General features: G+C 42.9%; 1 protein-coding gene across 5 annotated transcripts in view; it reads right to left on the reverse strand.

Annotated features, from left to right (window-relative positions):
• Positions 1 to 27,523, reverse strand: part of PLXNA2 (plexin A2) — a 398,388-nt gene that overhangs the window by 343,782 nt on the left and 27,083 nt on the right. For all 5 annotated transcript variants that reach the window (XR_013392973.1, XM_028734447.2, XM_028734448.2 and 2 more), the window contains exons 2-3: positions 10,314 to 11,592; positions 7,086 to 7,268 (exon numbers count right to left, since the gene is read on the reverse strand). Coding sequence is in view for 4 of the 5 variants with exons in the window: in XM_028734447.2 (XP_028590280.2) it covers positions 7,086 to 7,268; positions 10,314 to 11,501 (1,371 nt within the window). In the remaining variant the exon portion in view is untranslated. The remainder of the gene's footprint in view (positions 1 to 7,085; positions 7,269 to 10,313; positions 11,593 to 27,523) is intronic.

Genomic DNA, 27,523 nt, shown 5'->3' on the forward strand with positions numbered 1-27,523 from the left:
CAATGGCAGGTCTCTAAGTGTATGTGTGTACAGAGCTTTGCAATTTGCAGCAGAAATGAAGTATTTCCAAGTGTCCAGAACAGTCAGGCTTGAATCACCATGACAGAATTTCAATTTGCAAAAGGAGTCTGGGTTGACCATAACCCACTGCTAGCTTTTCAATCTTAAACAGAGCTCTCCTTAGCTTTATGGAAAAGCAAGAGGTGCTCCAATGCCAGGAAGTTAATAAATATGTTCAGTTTGATTTTACACAGCAAAGTAGCTGCTGGAAATAAAGGTTTGCAACCACCCAGAATGATTCACAGAGGGAAAATGAGCAAAGAATTTCTGTGCCTTTTTTTTTTTGGCTACCATAAGATGCCTTCCAGAAAAGTGGTCCATTGCACTCATCAGGGCTTTACAAATTTTGGTTGGCTTTGTCGCAGAGCCCAGATGTGTGATTTGCCATCAATCCTGCCTCTTCTTCTTGAATGAAGGGCCAGCATCCTGTCTGTGATGGCACACTGAGTTTGGGAAATGCTCCAGGTACTGCGAAAGCCCAGCATGACTGCAAGGGCAAGGCCCTGCACTTCTCTTTACTCCAAGCTGATGTGTAAGGGGATGAGGGCTCATCCGTATCATGATCACCTTGGGCAGTTGCTCTGAGCTGAGGCAAGGGGGTTATGTTGCCCACGCTCAGCTTAAGGATTCCCCATAGTGATCACAGCAAATGAATTTATTTGTGGAGTCCTGGCATGGATGCAGCACTCCTCTCCAGTCCCCAACCTTAAGCATAGCTGGGGAGCTAGAGACTACATCGATTATAGGCTATGTAACAGTATTATCTGCTCGTGGGACATTTTAAGATTGCCATAACCAGCATGTTTATGGATTACACTCAAATGCATACAGCATTTGGTTACAATATGCACAGCCTATGCTGTTGTCAATCTCTCTTTCTCTCTGTGTGTGTACACACACACACACACACACACACACACACACACACACACAATTTCACTTAGGTCCCACCTTTACCTAAATGAACTCAAGGTGGTATGCATGGCTCTCCCCACTCCTTATTTTATTCTCACAACAACCCTTTGAGGTAGGTTAGGCTGAAAGACAGTGATTGGCTCAAGATTACCCAGTGAGCTTCTTGGCTGAGTGAGGATTTGAACCCTGGTCTCCCGGTCTAACAGTCTAATCATATATTCCTGACTGTTAAGCTGTAATATGTTGTACTTGAGGTTAAGAGTATTCACTCAGTATTTGCAAAAGCAATATAGAGACCCAGCAGGTTTGTGATGTAGCCAGAAATAAGGAATCTCTCCAGCTCTTCTGCGGTACTGGGGTCCTTGCAACACTGAAATCCTCAGAGAAAAAGAGACAGACTAGTCCAAAGAGTTTCACAGGAATGGGCTAATTAGCTAATAGGAAATAGCACACCACCAAAGGAATGTAATGTTTCCAATAATGAATCCTCAGAGGACATGCAGATAAATTTAGAAAAATGATACATTCAGCATCCTGACTTTTTTCTAGCAGGGAAATCCCCACAGGGCAAAAAGAAAGGGAGGGAAAATCATTCATCTGGAGACTTCGAGTAATAGCGATGAGGTGGCTTGCTATACAATCAGGATTCCTGGCTTTTCACCCCCATTGGCTCAGACTGGTAATCAAAGTGGTGACCCTGTAAATTGTGTTTAGATTTTACAATGCACTTCTCCTCCACAATGCTTTAAGGCAGGCAGACAATTGTGTTACTGGCAGGAAACTGAGGTAGGGAGCATTCCATCCCCTGAATGCTATGGCAAAGTGTTATTGCTTTCAATAGCAGGTTAGTGTCCCATCCATTGTTAACAGCCTGTCTTTTTTCCCCTGTGTAAACACAATTTCCTGAAAGCCTTCTAGATTTTCCAAAATTGCTGCTAGCAACCCTGGAGGAAACTCCACCCCCCACCTGCAGAGTAACCAATGTCTTATGAAGGGCAATGAATAAAGTGGTCACAGCCCTAAGATCAGAGACACATGAAGGTCATTAATATCAATAAAACACAAAGTTGTAATAAGATATGCTCAGCCAAAACAAACTTTACCAACACTGTCTGATTTTTCTAGGATGCCCTTTGCAATTCTTCCCAACTAGCTCCCTCTTCATGTGATGAATTATTTAATTAATTACATTTATCTCCTTCCTTTCCTCCAAGGAGCTCAAGGTGGTCTTCATGGTTCTTCCCCTCATAACAACCCCGTAAGGTAGGCTGGCTGACTAGTCCTAGTCCAAGATGATAACCTTTCCACTTTTTCTATAACAAAGATAAAATCAACTAGCACAATAGCCCTGAGGTCTAGTTTTCTGACTTACCTGGGGCACCTCCCTCTGCCCACAGTTGTCAGACTGATTACCCACAACAAACTAGGGGAGAGTATGTGATTTCATTTAGAAAGGTGATAAGAGATGCCTCCCCCCCCTTTCAATTTTCTTTTTTTACATGATTGTCAACTGCCCTGTAAAATCAGATTGATATACAGATATCCCCCCCCCCCCCAATGAACAAAGTAATAATCCAAAGTAGAAACACTACAGGCTAGTAATTCACCTTTTTTCAAGCTCCTATCATGGTGACTGATATATTAAATTTGAAATTCTACCTTGCATAAAGAGAGAGGAAGGAAATGCCTAAATCATGGGTAGGCAAACTAAGGCCCAGGGGCTGGATCTGGCCCAATCGCCTTCTCAATCCGTCCCTCGGATGGTCCGGGAATCAGCATGTTTTTATACGAGTAGAATGTGTGCTTTTATTTAAAACGCATCTCTGGATTATTTGTGGGGCATATGAATTCATTCTTCTTCTTTTTTTCAAAATATAGGTCTGAGGGATGGTGGACCAGCCCCCTGCTGAAAAAGTTGGCTGACCCCTGGCCTAAATGGTAGTTGTATCTGGTGTTCTGGAGTGGAGATTAGCCACCACTAAACAGCAGCCAAGGTGACCAGGGTCCACTTCACAGAATAGAGGAATCTTGTCTTTTACAAGGTCAGAGTGTTTGTCTGGCTCGCCCAGTACTGTCCACTCTGGCCAGCAACAGTTCTCCAAGGTCTCAGGCAGAAAGGTCTACCTGATCGCTTAAAGAATAACACATACTCTGCTCCTGAACTATGAATCCTCCCCCTTGGTGGTACTTAGTGACTGTGTTGTCTTACTACCATCGCCTCACCAGCTGCCATTACTAAAAGCACACAGAGCTTTCAGCCCAACAACGGAGCTGCTGCTGTCCCACTTAACACTCGGATGTTCAATTCGCTTCCATGTGATGGATTGGTTGGAGAATCCATGTGATGGATTGGTTGGATAAAAGAGTAAGGCAGGTCCATCTGTAAGTGTACCAGCAAGGCTGGCAAGTTTGCAATGAACCAATGCAGCTGACCCAACTTCTCTGAGGTGAGTCCACTCACTCTGGGATAGATTGCCCACTATGTATGAATGTGACTAAGGATGCCCTTAGTGCACCACTTCCCACCCTACAGAATGCTGATAGTTCCGCTGTCTTATCTACTGCACAGTATCAAAAACCGGAAGGTATGTAAAGCACGATGCACCCGTAAAGCTAAAACCATTACGGAGTAAGAATAGCCAGGTTCTAGGACGCATCAACTAATCCTCTGTGATGACTCTTTGTCAACCCAATCCCTCTTGTTGGATGGCTGGCAATTTTAGTGGAATAGTAAAACGAAGCAACTTCAGATCAGGCATGCATGATGGAGAATTCTGTTACATAATAATAGTATTAAACAGCACTACAAATAATATCATCTTTTAAACGCCATGAAGGATTAGTTTCAGTATATGTTTGGGATAAATTAACCAGAGATTTAATCTAAATTCCCAGCAAATGTTTGCAGACCTCTGGAACACAGGAGGCATAAACACAAAAACCCATTCCCTCTCTTTTTTTCTACTCTGTGACTGCAGTAAAGCCAAACACCATATATAGATCTACTCTGCATCAGAATCGTAGATGTTTAAAAGGCCTCCACTACATAAATGCCATCGGGGATTAAACCAACCCGGAAAGAGCATTCCTTTAGTAATCCTACATAATTAATGGGACACAATTCTACTTGGTATATTAAACAGCTAACATGCAAGCACAAGCTGCTTGCTTTAAGTGCCTTTAAAGCTAGGCCTTCCCCAGCCACTAATGCAGTACAACGCACTCACCACCCACTGTCTACTCATCTAGGGTATCTTTGCAATATGTTATCCTGGAATGCGGGGTTCAAAGCTACAGATGAATTGGGGGGGTCATTTATATAGTGGGTTAGGCCAATAGCTCACAGAGTACAATGCTGCTAGTAGTCTATTGGAGTCTGTACTAAGTGCAGTACTGGAAGCAAAGGAAGCAATTATAGAGTGATAAACCATTTCCTGCCCTGGATTTCAAGCAGCCAGGTACTACACATGAATACTGAGAAGTGTCTTACCACCTTCAACAAGGCTTATTCACAGATAAATGTGCATAGGATTGCGGCCTAATTAACACTTACTTATGAGTAAACATGAATACATAATTATATGGGAACAAGACCCATTGATCATGGTAGAACTTATTATTTATTAATATAGTTTTATCTTGCCTTTCCTCCAAGTTGCTCAAGGTGGTGCAAATGGTTCTTCTGTCCCAATTTTATCCTCTCAATAAACAATCCTATGAAGTAAGTTAGGCTGAGAGATGGTGACCAGCCCAAGGTTATCCAGTGGCCTCCCAGGTTCGGAGTAAATGTGCATGGGATTGCCCTGCCCTGAATGGCCACTTTATCATTTGTCAGTATGAGATTGCTTCCATGTACCACTTGTCTGGAATGCTTTGTTAAATTCCACCCTTGGATGAGAACCTAGGTGACCACAGTTTAAATACCCACCCAGCCATAAAGCCATGCTGGGTGAGCTTGAAGCAGTGGCCATACCTCAGCCTAACCTACTGGTTGCTGTGAGAATAAAATGGGGAAGGGAGAGAATCATGTGTGCCACACTGAGCTCTTCAGAAGAATGGTGGGCTATTTTATTCATATAATATAATAAAAATGTTGCCCCACTGGTATATTGTACTACATTGCATTTTTATGCACAGGTACCAGGCTGCTTTCTGTCCGTTCTAAATGAAAACTGGTACCTGCCCAGGACAGGTCAAAATCACCAGCTTTGTTATCATTCAATGGAAAGGAATGGATCAATGTATTTGGAGACTGCTGACGCTAATTTAGCAATGAGCTTTGACATGGATATATGGAATGGAAAGTCCAACTTAATCACTGACTCCTAAGTTCCACAAAACAAGGCTTTTCTTTAAGGGCAAAAGGAATCTGGAATATTTCTTTGCCTCAGGCAAGTAGCCTTTCCTCTGTGATGCAAACAGGAAGGAATGTTATCTAATGAAGTCAATCTATCACACAGAGGTCAGTAAGAAGGGTGGAAGGTGAGAGGCAAGACTACATTCAGAAAAGCAAAGCTTACCTCAGGCTATGGGCTGCCCAAGAGGCTACCACTGCCAGTTAACCCGCTCCCTTCTCAACAGAGAGAAGATATATTGTCCAGTCCAAGCAGGACTTTTACTAGCAAACAGTAGGAGTGCTATCAAGAGTGCCTGCTCACCAGGCTTTGGTAAACATACAGATAGTATTCCAAAAGAGATTAAAGATCAGTTCTCAGTGCAAATCTGTGGCCATGAATAAAAGGATGAGCCTCAAATACAGTGCAACACATTAATTCTTGGTAGTGGCATAACTGTGAAACTACCCAAGTGTGATTTTAATATTGAATACCTTAAAACACCAGGTGTTTTGCACGCTGTGCCAAATTCTTTCAGACTTAAAAGCCAGCTAACTGATGTCAATGCACAGGTTTGCACTATTTCCCTCCTCCATTTACTACTGGAGCTTCCTACTGTAGCAAATATCCCCCTTTTCTTCCAGGACATCCAACCACACTCATTGAGGAAGCCAGCCAGCCAGCCACACTGCACAGCCCACCTTAGTATTATACAATTCCTTCCACTGCTGTCTGAAGCACCACACACGCTTAGGCTATGGGAGATGAGAAGGATGACACTGTGTTCCTGACAACTTCTGAGGGTAGAACCAGCTTGATAGGACACAACACTTATCAGTGCTGTGATGGGTCGATAAGCACACTTCAATGAATGCAATCAGCAAGGAGACAACTAGAGAAGGTACAGGGAGGAGGAGCTGCCACAATGAACTGAGCAAACATGACACATGAATCCTGTCCCACTAAGGTCTTTGATCACAATAACCTTCGGGGTGACTTAAGAAGAGCAGAATCCAATCCCACGAACATTTATATTCCAGAAGTCTACGTTGACAGTGGGGAAAAAAGCCAGCAAGAGAATGTAAATGATGGGCACCATCTAGTACTGTTAAAATCCATGTTCACTGCTCTGCCCTACCATCACTAAACAGACACTCTGGAAAGGATGCCCTTTCACTCGCTCCAAATGAAGACAGTTTTTGGACAGTTTCTTGCTTCCTAAGCAACCAGTAAAGAACCACATTTCTATGTGAAAGAACACATTTCTTCAAGAAACAAGTGCAAACAATTTTGGATGCCTTGCGTATTGTCTAAGGCAATCCTTATGAACTGAACATCTAAACATCCAGATGTGCCTCTTACAGCTACATGGAACTGTGGGAGAAAGTGGTTATTAAGCAGACCATGCAGTCTCAGGTATATTGAATTGCATCCCCCCAGGAGAATGATAAAATCTACTTTTTTCCCTTTGTAAAGCAATGAGACCCCCACAAGAATCTGTGCATGTGTGAGAGTCTTTACATTTCTAGTGGCTTTTGTATCTCTGTAGTGCTTTTAATGGCTGGGCTTTGACTTTAGAGCATAACTGACAGCAAATACAAATTACACTTACCTGTCTGATGGTTTCAAGTGTACCCTTTTTATTTTCAAATTACATTTATACTTATCAGTAAACTGGCCTCTACAACTATTGGAAGCCAGCTATACTCTCCAGCAAAAGACAGAGAAAAGAAGAGACATGGTCTGAGCTCCCCAGAGTCAAAAGAACAAACTTACTTTCTTCAGCTTGCCACTCTTGGTGCCCACAAACACCACACTGTAGCCATTGTAGACATATGAAGTGACAGAAGTCATCCGATCGCGGCTGGATGTGTAAAGAGTCACCCCTTCTACTGGTATGGAACCTCCCAGTGGCTGGTTAATGTCCAACCCACAGAAGTTGTCATCTATTGGGACTGGCTGAAAGGGAGAAGGCATTTTGGTGAGTGTGGATGACAGGCAAGAAAGTGGAGACAAAGCAACCTTCATAAGGCTAAGCCTCCCTAAGCAACACCTGACAACATCTAGCGTATAACAAATCTTTGTTCAGCTGGGCCCAAGGCAGCATTCCAAAATCTGAGACCAGATCCTTTTTAGATCTCTTATAAGACTTGCCTGGAAGATTCAGTTCATGGTGGCATCCTCAGAACATGTTTTACAAAACCCTTTGCAGAAGTAGACTTGTGTACATGTGCATATGCATATGCACACAACTGCATATATCATTTCCATTGGTGTCTCAATTACATTTTGCAGACTTTGGACCTAAGGAACAAAGATTCCTTATACTGAGTCAGACCATTGGCCTGTTTAGCTCAGCATTGCCTACAGTGGCTGGCATAGCTCTCCAGAATTTCATAGAGGGAATATCCCCATCCCTAAACCAATGCAGATGCTCTACCTCTGAGCTATAGCTTTTCCCCAAGGAAAGGTTTGATCACTCACATTCCTCTGTGTTTCATAATTTCCCTACCTTCATTGAGAAGAGGAGGCCTTGCACACACCATGAAACATCATAACCACAGGGGTGAGAACCTGTGGTTCTCGAGATGTTGAAAGACTACAACTCCCATGTTCCCTGAACATTGGCTATGTTGACAGGAGCTGATGGGAGATATAATCCAACAATACCTGGAAGTTCCCCACAGGTTCCCCACCCTAGCTCTAAACTGACCCTCAAAGCTTTGTTGTCTTTTCACTAGCTGCTAGTGTACATAGACCTAAGCAAAATGCTATTCAAAGTCCTTAGGATGCATTGCTTCCTGAAATGCACCCCACCCTCATTCCCCTATTCCATCACCTGTTAGCATTTTTGCTTCCACAGTTCAGCAGACCCAGGAAGCCAGCCAAGCAGAGAGCTAACTCCTAAGCCATTTTATCAGCCTTGAATTGAATTTAGTACCATCCTTAGTACACTGGACTTTCCTCATTCAGACACAGAGCTCTTCATTCTGCTCTTCCTCTGCAAATGACATGGCAGAGGGGTGATGGCTGAAATTGGCTATATCATTTTCCCCACTTGTCAAAAGAAAGAAAAGGATTCAACTGTTAGTAGTATAGGATCAAAAACAGCCAGAGAAAGTACAGGTCTCTTTTCACTCTGAAGGGAGAAAAGAAACTGATTTTCTCAATGTGTTTGGTTCCTTCTCTCATGCAGTCATCTCCACACAATCCAGCTTTAATGACAAGAATTACCGTAGCAGTTTGCTTTTAAGAGAGCTTTCCCACAAAGCACCCAGTGAACTGCAATCAGCTCCAGGAGGCCATGCACTTTTGGGAACCCTTACATTTTTGGGATCGGGGCCGGGGCTCCCCATGCCTAAAAACCACAGAAGCGCCTTCTCTTCCTCCTGCCATGGAGGGGAAGGAGGGTCGAAACAGCCTCCCACCAGTGGTGGTGCCAGGAGGAGCCACCAGTCAGTGAACAGTGCAGCTGCTGCATCTGGCTCCTCCTCTGGCTCCTCCCAATGTCCTGACATCACGTGTGCAATGTCGGGATGTCGCTTGTGCAACATCGCGCCCCCCCCCCATTGGCCTCATAAGCTGGCACTTCTGTCTATCATTTCCCTTCCCCCATATAAATCAGGAGCATAGCCCATTCCAAGGGCCACATTGCCTTCTGGGCAATTGCCTTCTGTCTATGATTTTTTTGGTTGGGGGAGGCACATGTCAGGAAATAGGCAAATGTGGATAGAACAACCGGTGTAAATCTTACCTCTGTATAGTACCCTTGTATCTACACAGAGTGACAAACCTCTTACTATTCCCTATCCAGGCAAGCAAGAAGCATTATGAGAATTCAAGGACACTTTCCAGCCAGGCAAAAATGCTAAAGGGGTGGTTCAAAGCAGTGGTGGTGAGAGCAATGGGCTGGGGAGGGTCCTAAGGGCCAGACAGAGCAGCTTGGAGGGCTGCAACTGGCCCTCCAGGTTTGAGGTTCCTCACCTCTGCAATAAATGTTAAGAGACCCCCCTCTATAAAAACTTTGAGCATTTTTGAAAATGAAGATCCTGAATAACAAGTGAATGCTACATAGCGTCTTCTGTCTATGATGAGTGTGACCAAACAGGATGACTATCTAGCTCCAGTGAAATTAAGGAACCTTGTCTTAACAATGTTTTAATTACCCTGGCACAACTAGCTGCATGAATGTACACATTAAATGGGATGTCTCTTAACACCCCAGTTTCTTTTATTTGCCACAATAAGCTACAGAATAAATTGATTTTTCTCTGTCTTGGATCTTCTGCACTTATCCAAGTGGGCCAGCTACATTAATCAATAACCAAGAAGACCAAAATGTGCAACTGAAATTGGCCATTAATCTTTCAGGCTTGTTTGCATGAAACCTTCCTGCTCAGGGAGGAAGGGTGCTTCTTTGCTGCACTTTCAGGTTTGGCTTCAGACCAGATTTCAAGAAGAAATGGAATCTACCAAATCAGCTACATCTTAGTTTTGCCCTCCATTACTATAACAGAAGAACAACTCTTGGCCATAAAAGAATTTGCCTTTCCATTGTGATTAATGAATGGATTCTATTTCTCAGTTTGATACTTGGGGAGCAATGGCAGAAATAACTCGATAATAGCTCTGCTTTATGCAGGAATGCTGATAAATGGCAAATGTTTTTCAAAAAGATTTTCCATAACTAGTTATCCCTCCCAATGTCCTGCTGAGGCTGATACATCATTATTGGTGTTCTTATTTTCCATACGAGTATGAGAAAACAGAACTTGCTCAAGGTCACAGAGGAAGCCAATATTTGAACCTACTTGAACCAAAATAATGATTATATTATTAATTAGAAGGCAACAATACTTCAAGAGATGTTCTCCAAGTTCCTATGAAGGATATCAGAAACCAGTTTTTACACCCTAGAATTTCTGTTGCTACTCAATATTGCTCACTACAATATTTTCTATTCCTCTGCAGGAAATCTAGGTGAAATACTGTGAACATTCTTACCGCCTTGGTACACTGAACATCTTTCCCAAGCAGCCAGTTGAGTTCCAAGTTGCCTTCCCCTTGGTAGCAAGACTGTAAGCGCTCCTTAATTTGGGCATTGATAGCACGGATGGGAAAGATGCAAAGAGCTGAGTCATCAGGGGGCTGGTGATACTGCTTTTGTCCCTTGGAGAAAATGGCAAAAAGGACATCATCCTGGGCAGTGATATTGAGGGACCTGGCCAGCACCTCCCCGGGCTTGGAAAGGTAGGCTGCCTGTAGGAGGCGATATTCCACATCACCTTTGACACAACCAAATGGCAGAGAAACATAGGAGTGGAACTTGGGGTCATCCTTGCAGAGACGCACAATTCGAGATGTGTAGAAGAGATCGCTAGCTGAGTTGATGGAGACACCCTCAGGAGTCTCTGGCTGGACAGTCAGAAAATAGACAAAGTTGCCGCTGGAAAATCCATAGATATAAAAGATGTCAAAGTGTGAGACCAAGGCCAGTGTGTCTGAAGGGATTTTTATGAGTGATGAAACAAAGTCACTGTGAAGTTCATAATCCAACATAGCTGATGACTCTGGGTCACGTGGCAGCTTCCGGCTGGAGAGAGTGGGGAAGTAATCCTGCTTGCCATCTACTGCTGTACCAATGAAAAGCTTCCCATCCTCACCCTCAGAGCGAACTATAACTCCATACATAGTGCCAGTTTTGTTAACACTGGAAAGATAGTGCTCCTTCTTGTGAGATGGTTCCACCAGGATGAAGAGATCATCCAATCGCAGCAGCTTGCAGACTCCTTGGTAGAGGCTCCCACAGGCCAACAGCCTATTTTCTGTGTAATCAATTATCAGCAGCTTGTTCACATTGTTAGTCAGTGTTAGGATCTCAGTGCAGGGCTGCACTATGAGTGGTGGGTAGCAGGATTTGTTGTCCTCCTCTGGTCCTGTTTTGTGAGCAACCAAGATGGTCAAGTTCCCAGACAGCTTGTAAACCCGATTGATGGCTCCCACATAGACTGCTCCAGTGGCCTGATGGACAGTCAGATGGTTGAAAGTCCAATCACGGTTCTCAGAGTGGAAGGTATTATAGACGGGAGTGCTAGTGGCATTCCATGAAAATAAAACCAGGCAAAGAAACACCAAGGCCACCGATGAGTCTTCGGAGTCCCATATCCGAGGCCAGATCTTTCTCTGTTCCATTCTGTGGTGGAGAGTGAGGAGGAAAGGGAGTGTGAACCTCAAAACTCCCTGTGTGTGTCTCTCTTGCCACAGCAGTGTTTCTCACATGATTCTACAGAAAAAGAGGAAAAAAACAGAAGAGGGGAGATTAGACCTAAAATATCATGTAGAAAGAACTTAAACACTCCTCTACCCACTCACTAAAACTCCTTGAGATCAAAAGAGGACATCTCTAAACCCATGAACAGCGTTCCCATTTGGGTAAACACTGCAGGATTTAGCACTCTGTTCCGCCTCTGTGCATTAATTGTTACGCAGTTTAACTGCTCATAATATGCTCTGAGTCATGAGTTCATTCAGCTGCAGGAGGGAATAATCAATCTCAGCCCAAAGACAAGTATTTTGCAGACAGTTCACCTACCCAGGCATCAGATCTAAGAACCTTGGCTGGGAGGGGGGCTTATGACAAGGTGTTGAATTGACAGGTGAATAAGAAGGGTTTCCTCTCTGTGAAATCCATGAGGGTTACAATGTAATTAAAGAGAAAGAAATATCAGGAAGAGATGGCTTACATGTCTGCAGCACCTCCTGTTTGTTTCTACATTCCTCACATGCACAGGCATTGTGGTGCCTTAGGCTGTGTCTGCACCTTCTGTAATTGGCAAGCCCACAGAGGGCTGGCTCCATGCCTGCTTGCATAATCTGCATCAAGTGGTCTCAGCCACTCACCAATATGCAACCATGCTGGGAATTTTGACCCCTGGCTGAAGACAAAGAGTCCCAGGAGACATGAATTCAACTTACTGCAGTGTGAGCTTTCATTTATAACCTTAGTGAATGCCTGATGGTTCACTTCATAGATACCACTGGGGTCTGCTCTGAGGTGGAAAGTGATGATCGTGGGGAATATCTGCTTTGTAAGGTACAATGTGTTGCCATGTCTCTCCTCTTGCATGGAGGGGCAGCAGGGGAAAGTGCAGACAGGGCCTTGGGCTATTAGAAAGCGATACCAGAGCATTTTCATGTCTGTTCATTGTGGAAAGCAAGAAGTGAGGAGAGAACTGTCTTGATCAAGAAGACTGGTGCAAAATTATTATTTGGCATATCATTTTCTGCAGAAGAAGAAGTGCAAAGTTTGCACATCTATTGAAAATGTCTAGTTAGTAAGAGCATGGATTGAACAAGCCATGCATCTGAACACCATATTTCTTTAGATACTAGGTTCAGCTGAAGTAAAGTTACCTAGAAGATAACCATGTAACCTTTACTCTCCCCATGGCTGCCGCTACATATTTTCTTTGGCCTTCTCCCACACAGACACAATCATACAGACATTATGTAATGAAGCTGCTTCTTTCAAGACACAGCATTGGTTGACACAGCTTGGTACCATCTACTCTTCCTGGAATTAGCTTTTCAGGTTATCAGGTGGGCATCTTTCCTTGCCATCCTGCCTGGGCTCTTTCAATTGCAGATGCTTGGACCTGAATATGGGACCTTTCACATTCCGCTCCTTTCCCATAAATGGGCCACGTGGAAAGAAGCACTGAAGTTGCCTCTCAACAAAACCAAAGCCTTTCCCCTCTTACCATGCTCATTCTTTTCTTGCCTCTCTCCCACTTTACTGCCCCACCTTTGATAATACCTGTGCTTAAACTGAAAGCAGTTGCAGACTGTGTCCGGTTGCTATCTGACATTCCCTGACCATCGCATTCACTCCCTAGGCCAGGTGAATTGTCCATCTAGAACAAGGATAAAGTATTTTGTCACTATGCATCACTGGGGCACCCCTTTCATGGCTTTATCCAATTATTCCATATGATATATGCTGTATTTGTGATGTTCTATTATGTTCTATCATGTTATTGCTATTTATTGTTTGTAAGCCACTTTGGGATTCATTTGAATGAAAAGTGGCATAGAAATATAATCAATCAAATCCAGTCCAATAGTTGAGCTGACACCACTGGGGTGTGTGTGTTTTAAGCTCCTTAATATACTCCCCTGTTCTTATTTGCTTTTTCTGTCTTTAATGCTTCAGAAACATAAGACTGAATAACACTGAACCAGGCAAGTCAGGGAGCTTAAATCAAATGTTGGGGATGAACTTCTGAGAGATACTGAAGGAGCCTCTGTAAAAAGAAAGCTTTTCCTGCCGCTAGTCAGATATGAGTGAAGTGCTTTGTTTGAAAGCTATTTGCTCCTCTTGTAAACAGTATCCTAGGGTTTCTGTCAGTGACAACCTGCGTAGCATTGAACACTGCGCTGAAGCCTTGTGGAATCTCCCAATTCTGCCACCTCCTCTCTTTTCAGCTAGCTGACACTCACCCTGACTAGGAGCAGCTCATCCCCTGCTCTTTGTTATCACAGCAGGGCAGCCTTTGATTGGTTCTGGCAGGCAGCAGCTGTATGCTCTTTTCAATACCGGCTTCTGTCCCTTTTTTGATCTGTACGCTGCCCATCAGCTGTGCATAGTACCTGTCTGAAAGAACATTCATTGCAAGGGGGTCGAGTTCAGCAGCTGCAATTCTCCTTTCCAACAAAAGCACTCAATGGACTCAGACAAGGCAAAGTGCTGTTTACACAAAGTCTGCAATTGCTGTGGCTCTCATTCAAGTAGTTTTGGACATCCACTTACCACACTGAAGCCCTTGGATTTTGGTGTACACAGTGCTCAAAGCATCTATTTCAGGTAACCTAAAGGAGGAGCCATGCTATATGTTGTGATTGGAAGCATCAGTATTATGCCAGTGTTTGTGCAGCAGATATGTGAGGGGTGGAAGTAATATTTTCATCTTTTAGCACACATATTGATGCCTATTGGAAAGGGGGGCTAATCAGACTTTTGGAGCATGTGCATTTAAAGATGCATATACACCAAGGATGAGGCACCTTTTTTCTATTGTGGATCCACAGGGAAATTCAACCTAGGGCTGGAGATGATGTTTGGTGAGCCCTCCCTTCTCTCTTTCTTTTGGCCATCTCCTGCTCTGAATCAAGATTCTACATTAATAGGGATGTGTTTTGGATTTGGACAAATCCCCATAGGGTTCGTCCACACTTCTCTTTGTCCAGTGCCTAGAAAGCATGGGTCTGAGTGGTTTTCTGGTTTTCCTGCACTTTCTAGGCATGGGTCTGAATGGTTTTACATTTGCCCTGCAGCTTTTTCCTGGAAAACATGCTCTTTACTGCTGAATTGGAACAAATGGCAATCTATGGAAAGCCAATCATCATTTGTTCCGATTCAGTGGTAAAGAGTGGGGTTTCCTGCAAGAAAGCGGCAGAGCAAATGGAAGTGTGGGTGAGCCCAAAGCAGGGGATTTTTTGGGGACAGATTCAGCACTTGTCTGAGCTGAAGAACAATCTCTTCAAAATGCCCAAACTGAAGGGAGGAGCTCCATACTAATCTGGGGGCATTTCTCTGCAAGCTTGTCATACAAAGAAAACATCAGAATAGGGAGTGTAGGAGGTCTTTTGTGACTACAGGTCTAGCTCCTAATCAGAGGGACTGATTTCATCAGAGCTGCCCAATCACAGTGCTTTGGAAGAAAAAGATGTTGAAGTAATTTATTCCATTGTTCTTGTATGCTTTGTGCATTTTGTGAGCTCTGCTAGTGGCGCTTGCTTTGAAAATGCTGCCTATGCAAGTCCTTCTGCCTCTGCTGCATGCCCACACATCTACTCCCATCAAATCAGTTTTAGGATGGTTTCAGCCTGGTAACAAGCTTTTTGCCAGTGTTTGCCAAGTAATGCTTAAATCCAGATGCTGCAAATCATTGGCTTGTTTGAAACAGGCTGGTGGTGGAGATACACTATGTCTGCTACCTTCACTGTAGAGCTTTCATCATATGCTGAAGATGGGCCTCTTTACCAGAGTGCCTTTGTAATTGATTTTTAAAATGATCCTTTGGGAGGAAAAGCAGGGCATGAATTTAATTAAAAAATAAGTAATATCAGATTTTTATATTGTTGCAAACTGTCCCAGAAACATATGGTGATATGTGGGTAAGAAAATAATAACGGTAGTAATAGTAATACACTTTTCAATCAGCAATGATGTGCCTAGATGGTTGTATGAGTTAATAGAACTAACACTGTGTGGACTGAAATAAGCAAGCTGTTTGGCAAAGGGCTGGAGTAGGACCTTTAAGAGATCCTTTCTGCTGCCCACCTGCCTCTCCTTCCCTTTCATTCAAACACAGGCAACTGTCAAGTAGAATTAGGAGTCATAAGGTTGGGATTTCCTTAGGAAATAGGAGGCTTGCCTTAGAAAAGCACTGGTTATGTGATGCAGGCTTACATCAGAGAGCCTTTTATCCACCCTTCCGGGATATGAAGTTATTACAAGCCAGCTGTCTCTCTGTGTTTTCCTTCTCTGAAATAACCACCCCCTTCCTCAAGCTACACCATGAGGATGAAAAAAGAGAGAGACAAAATGCTTTATGCTTCATAATCCCCTTTTCACCTAAGAACTCCCTACTTACCTGAAACACTGTGGAATACAGCTACACAATGCTATTTACAGGATGATTTCTGCTAAGTGAGAACCAGAACTTCTTTTAACTTAATCCTGTGAAAACGCTTTAACCAAACTGCTCCAAAAAGCTTGTTATACAAGTGCCAGTTCCAATACAATTTGAGGGCTCCTTTTTTAATGGAAGAAAGTTCTGGCTACACTAAATTGTATGGACAGATAGCATAAGAAATGAGAAGCTTTTGTTCTATAATTATTGCCACCATAAGCCCAGGAGTCCTCAATACATGTAATATTTCATCCAAACAAAGCAGTTCTTTTTTCTCTCCCCCATTGTCCCCCCTTTTTTAGTAAATTACCCAGAATTATCTCTCCTCAGATTCTAAATCCTATGTGCAGTGTATTTTACAGGTGAGGAAATACTTGCTAAGAATATATACATATACATACTAAAAGTTCTCTTAGTGCCATCAGTTACAGTATATAAATATCTCTGTTTTTATTTAATTTAAATCCACACACAACAGGAAGGTATCACCATGTTTGGAGGTACCTCCAGGATTGCAGAAGTACATAAAATGGGAGGGGGGAATCCTAAGGTACAATAACTCCAGAACAGCCTAATTACGACTGAGTGTGCTCAGTGGCCCTGACATGCTTACTGATTGCTCTAGAGAAATTGAAAACCAGTAGCAGACCCTCCAAGTAGCCCTATTTTCCAGGGATGTGCCTGATTTAGAGAAGCCATCCTAGTTTCTGATTTGATCCTAGAATGTCCCGCTTTTCATTAGGATGTCCCTATTTTCATTGGAGGACTGTTGGAGGGTATGGAGTTATCCAACCCCCAAGCTGTCTGAAGGCAACCCTGTATAGGGAAGGTTTGTTTTTTTTAAAAAAAAGTTTAATGTTTTATTATGTTTTTATATATGTTAGAAGCTGCCCAGAGTGGCTTGGACAACCCAGTAAGAGGTGTGGGGTATAAATAGTAAAATTATCATTCTGGAATGGGACACCCCTAATTTCATTGGAGAAATGTTGGAGGGTATGCAGTAGACAGGGGGAATATAGAGGGCATGCCTGGCTGGACTGGAACCCTGGACAGGAGCATCCCATTCTGTCATATTTTGCTGCATGTCAAACTGTTGGATTCCATAAAATATGCATTTCTGTTTCAGGAGCCAAAAATAACATTTAAACTTCAAAGGAGGAGCACAATTTTTGCTGCTGTAACTCAGGCAGCCCTGGTTCTTCTTTTCTGAGGGTGGGAGAGCCAGTCAATAGGCATGTGGTGGTACAAAGGGAGAGGAAGGTTGGTGCCGATTCAAAAATACAACAGGCCTTTCTCCTCTTGCAGAAAATCTCTAACTATTCACTAAAATGAAACATTATTCTTAGAATCATAGAATCATAGACTTATAGAACTGTGGTCATCTAGTCTAACCCCCTGAAATGCAGGAATCACAGTTAAATCTCACCAGAGAGCTCTGCTCATCCAGCTTTCTATAGCCAACAGGGGACAAGCAGATATCTTTGGAACCACAAAATCAAGACATGAAAATGATGACCATCCCTATCATTTGTGTCCATTATCTGGTGCTTAGAGGTATACTGGGGCTGTATATGGATGTTCCATTTAACTGTCATCCTCAATAGTCCTTACAAAGGATCATAAGATGAGCCTTGATGGATCAGGCCAAAGGCCTATCTAACCCAGCATCCAGTTTCCTACAACGGCCAACCAGATGCCTCTGGGAAGCCTATAAGCAGGACATGAGGACAATAGCTCTGTCTCGAGCAACTGATATTAAGAAGCCTCTGATACTGGAGAAAATAACTATTATTACTAATAGCTATTGATAGACTTATCCCTTCATTACTTCCAGTACATCTTGTGGAAGAAAATGCTGTAGTTTATCTGTGTGCTGTGTGAATTACTTGTTATCAGCTTCACTGAATGATCTTGGGTTCTAGTATTATGAGAAAGCCAATCTGCCATGAGTTAGACATACAATTTCTTTGTTTTTTCAAAAAAAGGATTTAAGTTAGTGACCATCACATCACTGTAGCTGTGAATCCCATAAGTTAATTAGGCATACTGATATGACATTAAAACGTGAAAAGACTCTGAGAAGACCCCACCTATGTTTTACGGTAAGTCCTCACATATTCAGGCAAAGGGCTCCCAAATTCTAACGTTATATAGAAGAAGGGGGGAGTGTATATTCATTGTCTCCACACTGATAACCCTCTTTTACATTCAGTTACCTTGTTTTCTAGATTAAAAGCCATAAAGGCTTTATCCTTCTTTCTAAGAAATACACTGTATATGTTCTAGCTGTAAGTTATGGTTTTTAATAATGTGGGATTTGAGCCTTTTGACCCTTCAGTTTAGATATTAAGCACAACAGAATGCCTGATACAGATGGGCCCCTTTAGAAGAGCACTAGTTACTTTATTTAGCCTCCTTAGAAAGATGGAGTGAGTCAACCCAACCGGAGTCTGATTGCTCCCTGGAGAACCAACTAAGCCTCATTCAAACCTGTAGCTTTAAGCTGCCCCTCAGGCTAAAAACACAGCAGAGATGAACTGAAGGTACAATACAGGAAGCCACAATGCAGGTTTTAGTGCTTCAAGATAAAAATTGCCTTCTGTAATAACCTGATTTTCATGACTTAGCAGTTCTGATGCAAAGTAGGTTAAGAAGCAGCGTAAGGGAGAGACAGTAAACTTTGGGGAAGCAGCAAGTAAATTAGGTCATTTAAGGAAGTGGTAGTGAAGATGTGTGTTTCCTATTAGTCTGAGAACAAATAAAGTTGGAAGGATGGTATCACGGATTTGTCCAACTCTTCAAACGGCTGTCACAGAGGCCTAGTCCACATTGAGGTAAATAAACCTATGTTTGGGTTGTATAATTTCAGGTTGTAGGTGTAGGCCTATATGACTTAAAGCACACACAAAAAATAACATTTCAGGAAGAAAGCTAGGCAAGAATATCTTGCCATCTCAGTGAGAACTAGCCATAGGGTTTCTGGACGCATGGGCAAAACCAGGGACAAGGAGGTTCTTGGGAAAGTTTTTGCGTCACCCCTACTGCAGGCTTACCTGGCGGCAGTGACAGATGGCTGGGAGGCCACTATTTTAAATTTCCCACAATTCCTTGCAGTGATACTATGTCATGCACTTGTTGGCAGCCATCTGTCTTGAGAGACAATGGAGTATGCCTCCAGGGGTGAAGTCAAACTGCTGTGTTAGCAGCACCAAAATGACTTCCCTGGAGTGCAAGCCTGGGCAGTGTGTATGGAGGAATTGGGCTGCCCACTCTGACAACAAGACTTTAAAGATCTAAAATGGTGGCTTCCCAAACCCAGCTGCCCAGTTCAGGAAGTCTAGGGCAAACATCAGCATGGGCCTTGGCAGCTGACACTAGACCAAGGCAAACTCTGTACTAAAGTGTTAGATGTTTGCATGGAAATGGAATATTAATACTCCCCCCCACTTGTTCCACTTGGTCTCTCCTGTCCTTTCTAACAAGAGAACTGGTGTAATGTTGTAGTGCTGGGAATGAAGAAATCGTTGATTCAAAAAAACCACCCACATATTAAATCAGGCAACCCACCATTCACTCAGTCTCATTTTCTTTCTGCAATATGTGAATAATAAGTGACCCACCTTTGTGGTAAGTGTGCCTAAAATTGCCTTTTGAAATGCTTTAAATACTTTAAAGTTCTAGATGGATAGCTGAGTAATATTATCATATACTGTTTCTGTAGAGATTTAGTAGATTTCAGAAACTTCTTCTGGATTGCTTGGCTATATAATTTAATCAAGCCTTTTCCCTTTCAGTTCACTCACTTTTAAATCAGATATACCACTTTCTGAACCTACAAGGCTGAAATCCACAAGTGAGTATGATCAACTCAACTGCTGCTGAAAATATATATACAGTGGTACCTCAGGTTAAGTACTTAATTCGTTCCGGAGGTCAGTACTTAACCTGAAACTGTTCTTAACCTGAAGCACCACTTTAGCTAACGGGGCCTCCTGCTGCTGCCATGCCACCGGAGCACGATTTCTGTTCTCATCCTGAAGCAAAGTTCTCATCCTGAAGCACTATTTCTGGGTTAGCGGAGTCTGTAACCTGAAGCGTATGTAACCTGAAGCGTATGTAACCTGAGGTACCACTGTACCACAATTTGCAGAATTCCTAAAGACATCACATTCTTCTAGCATGCTATCTGAAAACACTACCTCAAGGAACCCGCATCTGAGCTCTAGGTTTCACAATAATATACATATTATCATTCCTTTGCATTTTGTCGAGTTGTTTTTTTAAGCAGATGTTCTTGTCAGCTTTCACAAACATATATAAGCTGTATAGTCCAGCAAAGAGATTCTCTCCTGCACTAGAATTAATTCTGCTTCTGTTATTAAATACTGTATGTCATAAAATGATGCCAGATGTAAAGGGCTCATGAAGTTAATGTTTAGTGATGTTGAGATTAATCTGCAGAGGTTCATTCAACACCTTAATAGATATCTCTGACAATGAAAGAGCCTACATATTTTCTTCCATTGCCGAAACCTTACTGTAACCACTAAAGTTGAACCTCCGTCTGACACTAAGACCCCAGTAGACAAAGAAATCCTTTGAGGCTTAATGCAAGTGAACAATGTAGGAGGGTAGAATTTTATTTTACACAAGAGGAATTGCTGAATAAATTTGCAAACAGTCGGAGCAACTTGTGGTTAAGAACACAAGTTGTTTACTAGACATCCCTTGCTCTAATTTCAGCTCAGGCATGATTTCATCGAGTGGCCTTGGCAAGCAACAGTCACCATATTCAGACATAACACTAAATCATGCATGTGCATGATCAGCAGTAAGCATCAGGCTTGGGATTAGGGAAATACTCTGCCACTCTCTGACAACACCGAGCCCCATGCACGGCTGGATTTTTCTGCCTAGTACGAGTTCACCCATCTACAGCCTCCTTTTGAAAAAGTAGTCTTGGAATCACTGTCTTGGAATCTCTGGCCCCTTTTCAGTTGACACCCTGGTCTTTTGTTTTCTTTAAAGTACAACTGCCTTTGAGCCTCTGCATTCTGTGTGCCTTTGAGAGCAGTCTTGCTGGCAGACACTCTGTCTCACTGACTCTTGAAACTCACAGTTGGGTGCCTGCCTTTGTGCCCTATTACCCCAAACTTCTGTCCAATAGAAACCCCACTGTGGCTTGGGAACATCTGATGTTCCCACTCTTTGAATTTAATCTACCATTGAAAACTTCTTTTCCTCCATTTTCCTCAGAGGACTAAGGATAAGAAACAAGCCCTGCTTCTCTCTCTGCTACTTCAGCTCATCTTCTTCCCCTCCCTTACAACCCAACCCCTTCTCCATTTGCTCCAACTCATAAATTGATGCTTCTTTTGCTGTTCTTCTAACAAAACACGCTTTTCTTAGTAAAAAGAAAGTCTGGGCTCTGTTTCTTCTACTGAGAAACCTATGGTGATGCTCCACTATCTGGATTATAGGTCCTAAATTATAGAAGGTAGTTCACTGTGGTTTGGCTAAGGTACTAATTTGCTGAGCCAGTTCTACTGGATTGTTAATATCATTGCAATAGGGCTGGTAAGGTATGGCTGGCTGGCTGGCCATGTCCTACTTCCAGTGTCAAAGATAGGTAAAGGTAAAGGGACCCCTGACCATTAGGTCCAGTCGTGACCGACTCTGGGGTTGCGGTGCTCATCTCGCTTTATTGGCCGAGGGAGACGGCGTACAGCTTCCAGGTCATGTGGCCAGCATGACTAAGCCGCTTCTGGCGAACCAGAGCAACACACGGAAATGCTGTTTTCCTTCCTGCCGGAGCGGTACCTATTTATCTACTTGCACTTTGACGTGCTTTCGAACTGCTAGGTTGGCAGGAGCAGGGACTGAGCAACGGGAGCTCACCCCGTCACGGGGATTTGAACCGCCGACCTTCTGATTGGCAAGTCCTAGGCTCTGTGGTTTAACCCACAGCGCCACCTGCCCGGTCAAAGATAGCATGCTTCTAAATACCAGCTGCTGGAAATTACAGGAGGGGAGAATGGTGTTGTATTCAAGTCCTGTTTATGGGCTTCCCATAGGGCTCTGGATGGCCATGGTGAGATCAGGATGCTGGGCTAGGTGGGCCACTGGTTTGATTCAGCAAGCTTCCCTTACGTTCTTGGAAGAGCAGCAGCAAATGTCATTCAATGTGCAACTGAAGGGTTAATTCAATGTTAGCCATCTACCCAAGGGTGTGTGTGTCTGTGTGTGTAGTTGCTAACACTTAGGATCTTAGAAAAGGGTTCCCTAATGGGTCAAAGAAAAAGTGTACAAGTTGTCCAGTCTTTCTGTTCTTGTTTCCCATTTTAAAAATAATTTTAAGATGCTGCAAGCAAGCCACATCAAAATCAAGAGCTGATAAGGGTGGATAGGCAAGCGCCATAGAACAGTTTCACTTTAAGTTTGCTAACATTTCTTCCAAACAGGGAAGCTGAAGATACAAGTGTTTTTCAAAAGTAACTAAGACTCTCCTGGGGTACAGTGACATGATGGAGGAGGGGGGAGGTGAGGGAAAGGGCAATTATAACAGGCAGCCAGTTCAGCTAAGTGATGACTCCTTCTCTTCTTGGAGGCCTTTTCATTTGCAGCCATTGTATCTGTCTCAGTGTTAATGAAAGGCAAATAACAGTTCCTATTATGAGGAGGAAGATTGCAGCAGTGGAGCTGGAGAGTTACCGTGAGGCGAACATGAATTAAAGAGTGGAAACAGAATGGGACTGGAATGCAAGGTTACCAGCTCACCTTTCAGCTCAACCTCACTCACATATTTCCTCTCATTAATTTCCCAAGTGAAGTTTTACAAAATAAAACTCTCCCTCCTTCTTACAGGAGTAAGATCGTTTCCAAAGGGCAAAATCAAGTGGCTCAGGTGCTCCTGCTCTAAGGAAGATACTTGAGGCTGCTAACTGCTTTTCAAGTGTACAAAAGGAGCATGATAACCTGTAATAAACACCACTGACTGGAACAGAGAACCAAAGTATCTAAGTAGCTTTGTTCTCTGATAAAATGGCAAAATGACAGCACAGCGTGAAAGCAGATACCAAGGTGTGTGTGTGTGTGTGTGTGTGTGTGTGTGTGTGAGAGAGAGAGAGAGAGAGAGAGAGACAGACAGACAGACAGACAGACAGACAGACATGTAGACACTATAGGAAAAATATATGGTAGGACATTTGCTCTTACTCTGCTCTTCTAGGGTGTAGTAAAAAAAATATGACTGTATACCAGGGATGGAGAGGCTGTGGCCCTCTAGATGCTGTTGGACTCTTAACTCCTATCATTGATCAATGTTCAGGAATGGTGAGATTTGTAGTCCAAGCATCTGAGAGGAACCAGATTAGGGAAAGCTGAAACAAGTCTTCTGTTGTCATTATTCCCAGAAGGAAAGCTTCTGGGTTTGGGGGAAATGTTCTTTTAAATGCTTTAAGTTCATTATACACCACCTCCCAAAATTCTTTTATTATTCTACAAGACCACCATGAATGGTAAAATGTGCTTGTTGTTTGTTTACACTTCCAACATAAGTCACTTTTGGATCTAGACTTTTTGGCTAGTCTGCTTGGTGTCAAGTACTGCCTGTGGATCATTTTTAAGGAGTTCTCCTTAAAAACCAGCAATGAATTTTAAATTTATTTTCCACAATTGTTCCCACAGATTCAAATCAATATTATGACCCACATCTTGTGCCCATTTGATCATAGAGGATCTCACAAATTCTTCTTTCGGGAAACAAACCTAATCTCTTTAATTTTCACTTACTGATATATTAGCAAAATTCAACCTCATCTTTCTTTAACTATAAATATGCAAGGTGGCCAAAAACGAATAAATAGATACTCCATCATAAAATCAAATAGCTATTTCCATATTCTGATACAAAGGCAGTAGCTGCATAAAAGCTTTAGATCCAGAAGAGTTTTAGCTCTTGATCTACACCCCTACACCTACTTATCCTGAAATAAGCCCCACTGAACTCAATGGGAGGTACTACTGAACAGCCATGTGCAGGATCAGGTTACTGCGTCTTCCTCCTAAGCTTGAATTCAGCTTCCACATGTCTTAGCCCACTGCAAATTTCCTACACTACGGCACCCTAACATGCTCTCACTCTCTGTTTGTCTTATTGTGTAAACAAGGATAATACAAGCAGGTTAACTCAAATCATTTATACTGCCTGTCCACTCTGTGGGGTGGCTTATGGGGGAAGAAGAGAGCAGCGTAATTTATGTAGCCTATAAATGCAATTTTAAAAGCAATTTGGACCCATTTGGTAAAGGAAGTTGAGAGGGAGTAAATGCAGCAGTGCAATCGAATGCAGGCAGCTGAAAGGCCTCAATTAGTCTGAAAGGCGTTATCTGGTATTTAAATAATTATTAGATTGAAGGCATAATCACAGGGTTTGAGCTGATTTTTTCGCCACTGTCATCTTAATGGAGACCATAGTATTATTATTCAAATGCCTGTGATTCTCATTGAAGGAAAAGCGGGAGCGGGTGTTTGAAAGGGGGGGGGGGAGTTGTAGAAGTGTCATTTAATCTCCATGTGATGGCAGGAGGCATGATTAGTCTTTTCTCTCATTTTTGCTGTTAGTAGTAGACAGATGCTATGGACTACCATCAGTCTTGTATGCAGACAATTAGAAAATCTCTTGCAAAAATAACAACGGGAACAAGAGAAACATTTAGATGTGCTTTAGCTGTGCACGCTTCATTAAACTAGAGTTTGCTTTCTTTGGGAAAATAGGATACATTTCGCTTTCTAGGGTGTAATTTATCAGTAAATCCCTTTTATTCCTTTGGAAGCTCCTACTACTGGGTTTCTTCCTAGTACCCTTATGATAGGTGACTCCAGCCCCTGAACCTCTTATATCAGCCTTCTCCAAACTGGTGCTCCAAATAAGGTCCAGGTGGTATGGTATGAACTGTTTGGCAGTGGAACAGAATGTTAGGAAGCTGGTGGGCTCTCCTTCATTACATATTTTTAAGCCGAGGGTATAAGGCCATCTATCAGGAAAGCCTTTGCAGCCTTTTTCCTACATCAGCAAAAGGTTGGATCAGATGACCTTTGAGCACATTTCCAAACCTTATGATTGTATGACACTGAATTGTTCTACATGTTCTAAACCATTTACAAGCAGGCTTAATTGCCCCCGCCCCCTTTTTTAGTCACAGCTCATTATACCCTTGAGAATTTGGGTTGAGTTAGGAGTGATGGGCTTTCCATTCATCACACATACATGACCCGTCATGATATTAAAACAATCAATCACAGAGACCCAATAATGGCGTTATGGTGACTTTGTCATAGCAGCCATCACTTCACTTTGAGTTAAAATTTTCAAAACACAACAGCAAAATAAGGAATCATGAAGGTGAATTTGAACCTTGTAAGGCAGCAGTATGGAACCTGTTGTGACTCAGATGGGAGGAACCTGTAGCTCTCCAGATGTTCTTGGCCATGATGACTGGGGCTGATGGCAGCTGGGAGTCCAAACATCTGGAGGGCTGGCCACAGATTTGCCTCCTATGTTATAAACCGTGATCAACACAGACACAGTGTGACGATGACCTAATTGAGAACTGGCATTCTAAGACTAATCCCATCATATTTGATAATTGGGTGCTTTTTAGATTGTCCTTCACATATCACCTATGCTTGGAAAACAAATGTGCAAGGATTCATCAGAGAGAGAAAGCACATATGCAGGGCAACCCTAAGCGAGTTTGTTCAGAAGCAAATCCAAAAGGAGAATTTAAGACATAGGGTCATTTCCCAAATCCTACATATAGCCATTCTTTTTCCAAAAGTCCCCTGATCGCTATCACATTCAAAGCCCCCACCATCTTATCCATGTTGAAAATAAAACCTGTTTTAAAAAGGGTATTTTCATATTTGCATTAATTGAAAATGGCACCTCAAATCTACAAACAGGACCTGCAGCCAAATATTGCCCCTAAAGGGATTGCTGGTATTCAAGCTTCCTGAAAATGACATAAAAGTCTCGAGAACTCCAAGCTATTTTACATTCTCTTATATGAAAAAACAAGTTTCCTTGCATTGTTGTTCTAATCTAAACTTGGAATTTCAACTGGAATGCCTAGAAATCTACAGTATAGTCCTATCCATGTCTGGCCAGAAGTAACTGCCACTCAATGGGGCTTGCTCCCTGGGTATATAGAATTGCTGTTTTGTTACTGAAGTTAATGAATGCATAGAAGAGCTCTTACGTTTTCCCTGCAGTCTTGCCTTAGTTAAAAGCCAAGATTTTGGGAAACATCAGCAGGGAAGGAAACATGTGGTAATATCAATGTAAAAAGTAAACCGAAGGAAAGCAAACCGCCAGGAGGTAGAAAAGAAGCAACATCGAGGGTCTCAAGATAGATAGATCACATATCTGTATCAAGGTAGAGGTGGTGGGGTTGGTTTCTCTGAGTGCAGATGATACTTCTGCCTCACCAACTTTGCAATGTCAAAGCAAGATTCATTATGGGCTTGCAAAGAACAGGGGGAGGCACTGTTTCACCCTACTGACCACAGTTATATGTCACCAGCCTGTCACAAATTCCCTAGAATTCCATATATTGTAACAAGGGTCACCAAAAGGGCAGATCTTACAAGCTTCAATGATTTCGGCTAAAATATATATATCTATGAGCAATCCTATTGAACCAGCCTCAACCCATCCCCCTATTTATCAAACCACACTATCTGTTCCCGTGCACTCTGGCTTGTTAGTGGCTCAAATGGATAGAAAGGGCTTAGCTGATGGGTGGCGAGGGAGATAAGCAGAAGGGGCTATAGCTCAATGGTAGAGTATATGCTTTCCATGTAGCAGGTCTAGGTTCAATCCCTGACATCTTCAGTTAAAGTCTGGCTATCCAACTTTTCATACCAATTGGGCTGAATGAGTACTTGAACATGGAACCTGTGGGCCACACATTGCCTTGCATGGGGGTGGGGTGCAAGGTCAAAATATGACACCCCCTAACCCTCACACTGCTTTCCCATAGCCAGCAGGCACAAGGCTCTGGCAGGGTCCTAGAGCCCTCCCTCCCCAAAACCCAGCGCCTTGTTTACCTGACTTTGGGAAGGCAGCGTGAGGTGTGTGTGTGTGTCAGATGTTGCCAAAAGGCACTGAGTCATCCCTTGGGCTGCACATTGGACCAGCCTGAGTGAAAGGGTCAGGCAACAAGTGCTGGTGAAACCATGGAGAGCTACTGGTACCAATTTGTAGACTCAGTGTAAGGTAGGTACATATATTTAGGACTGGGCAAGATCCAAAGGCAACAGCATGTAAGGGGAAAGGGATAATAGAAGAGGCAATGCAGGCCAAGAAATAAAATAACATAATGGGATTAAAGGTACAGGCACAGCCAAGGAACGTTAGATGCTGGATGTTGACCAACAGGCTATCATGCAAAGTTAGGAATACAGTGCATAATATTGCATGTAACTCTATGCCCACACTGGTTAGATTGCCTCCAATGC

This window comes from Podarcis muralis, chromosome 5 (assembly GCF_964188315.1).
Source record: "Podarcis muralis chromosome 5, rPodMur119.hap1.1, whole genome shotgun sequence".
Taxonomy (NCBI): Eukaryota; Metazoa; Chordata; class Lepidosauria; order Squamata; family Lacertidae; genus Podarcis; species Podarcis muralis.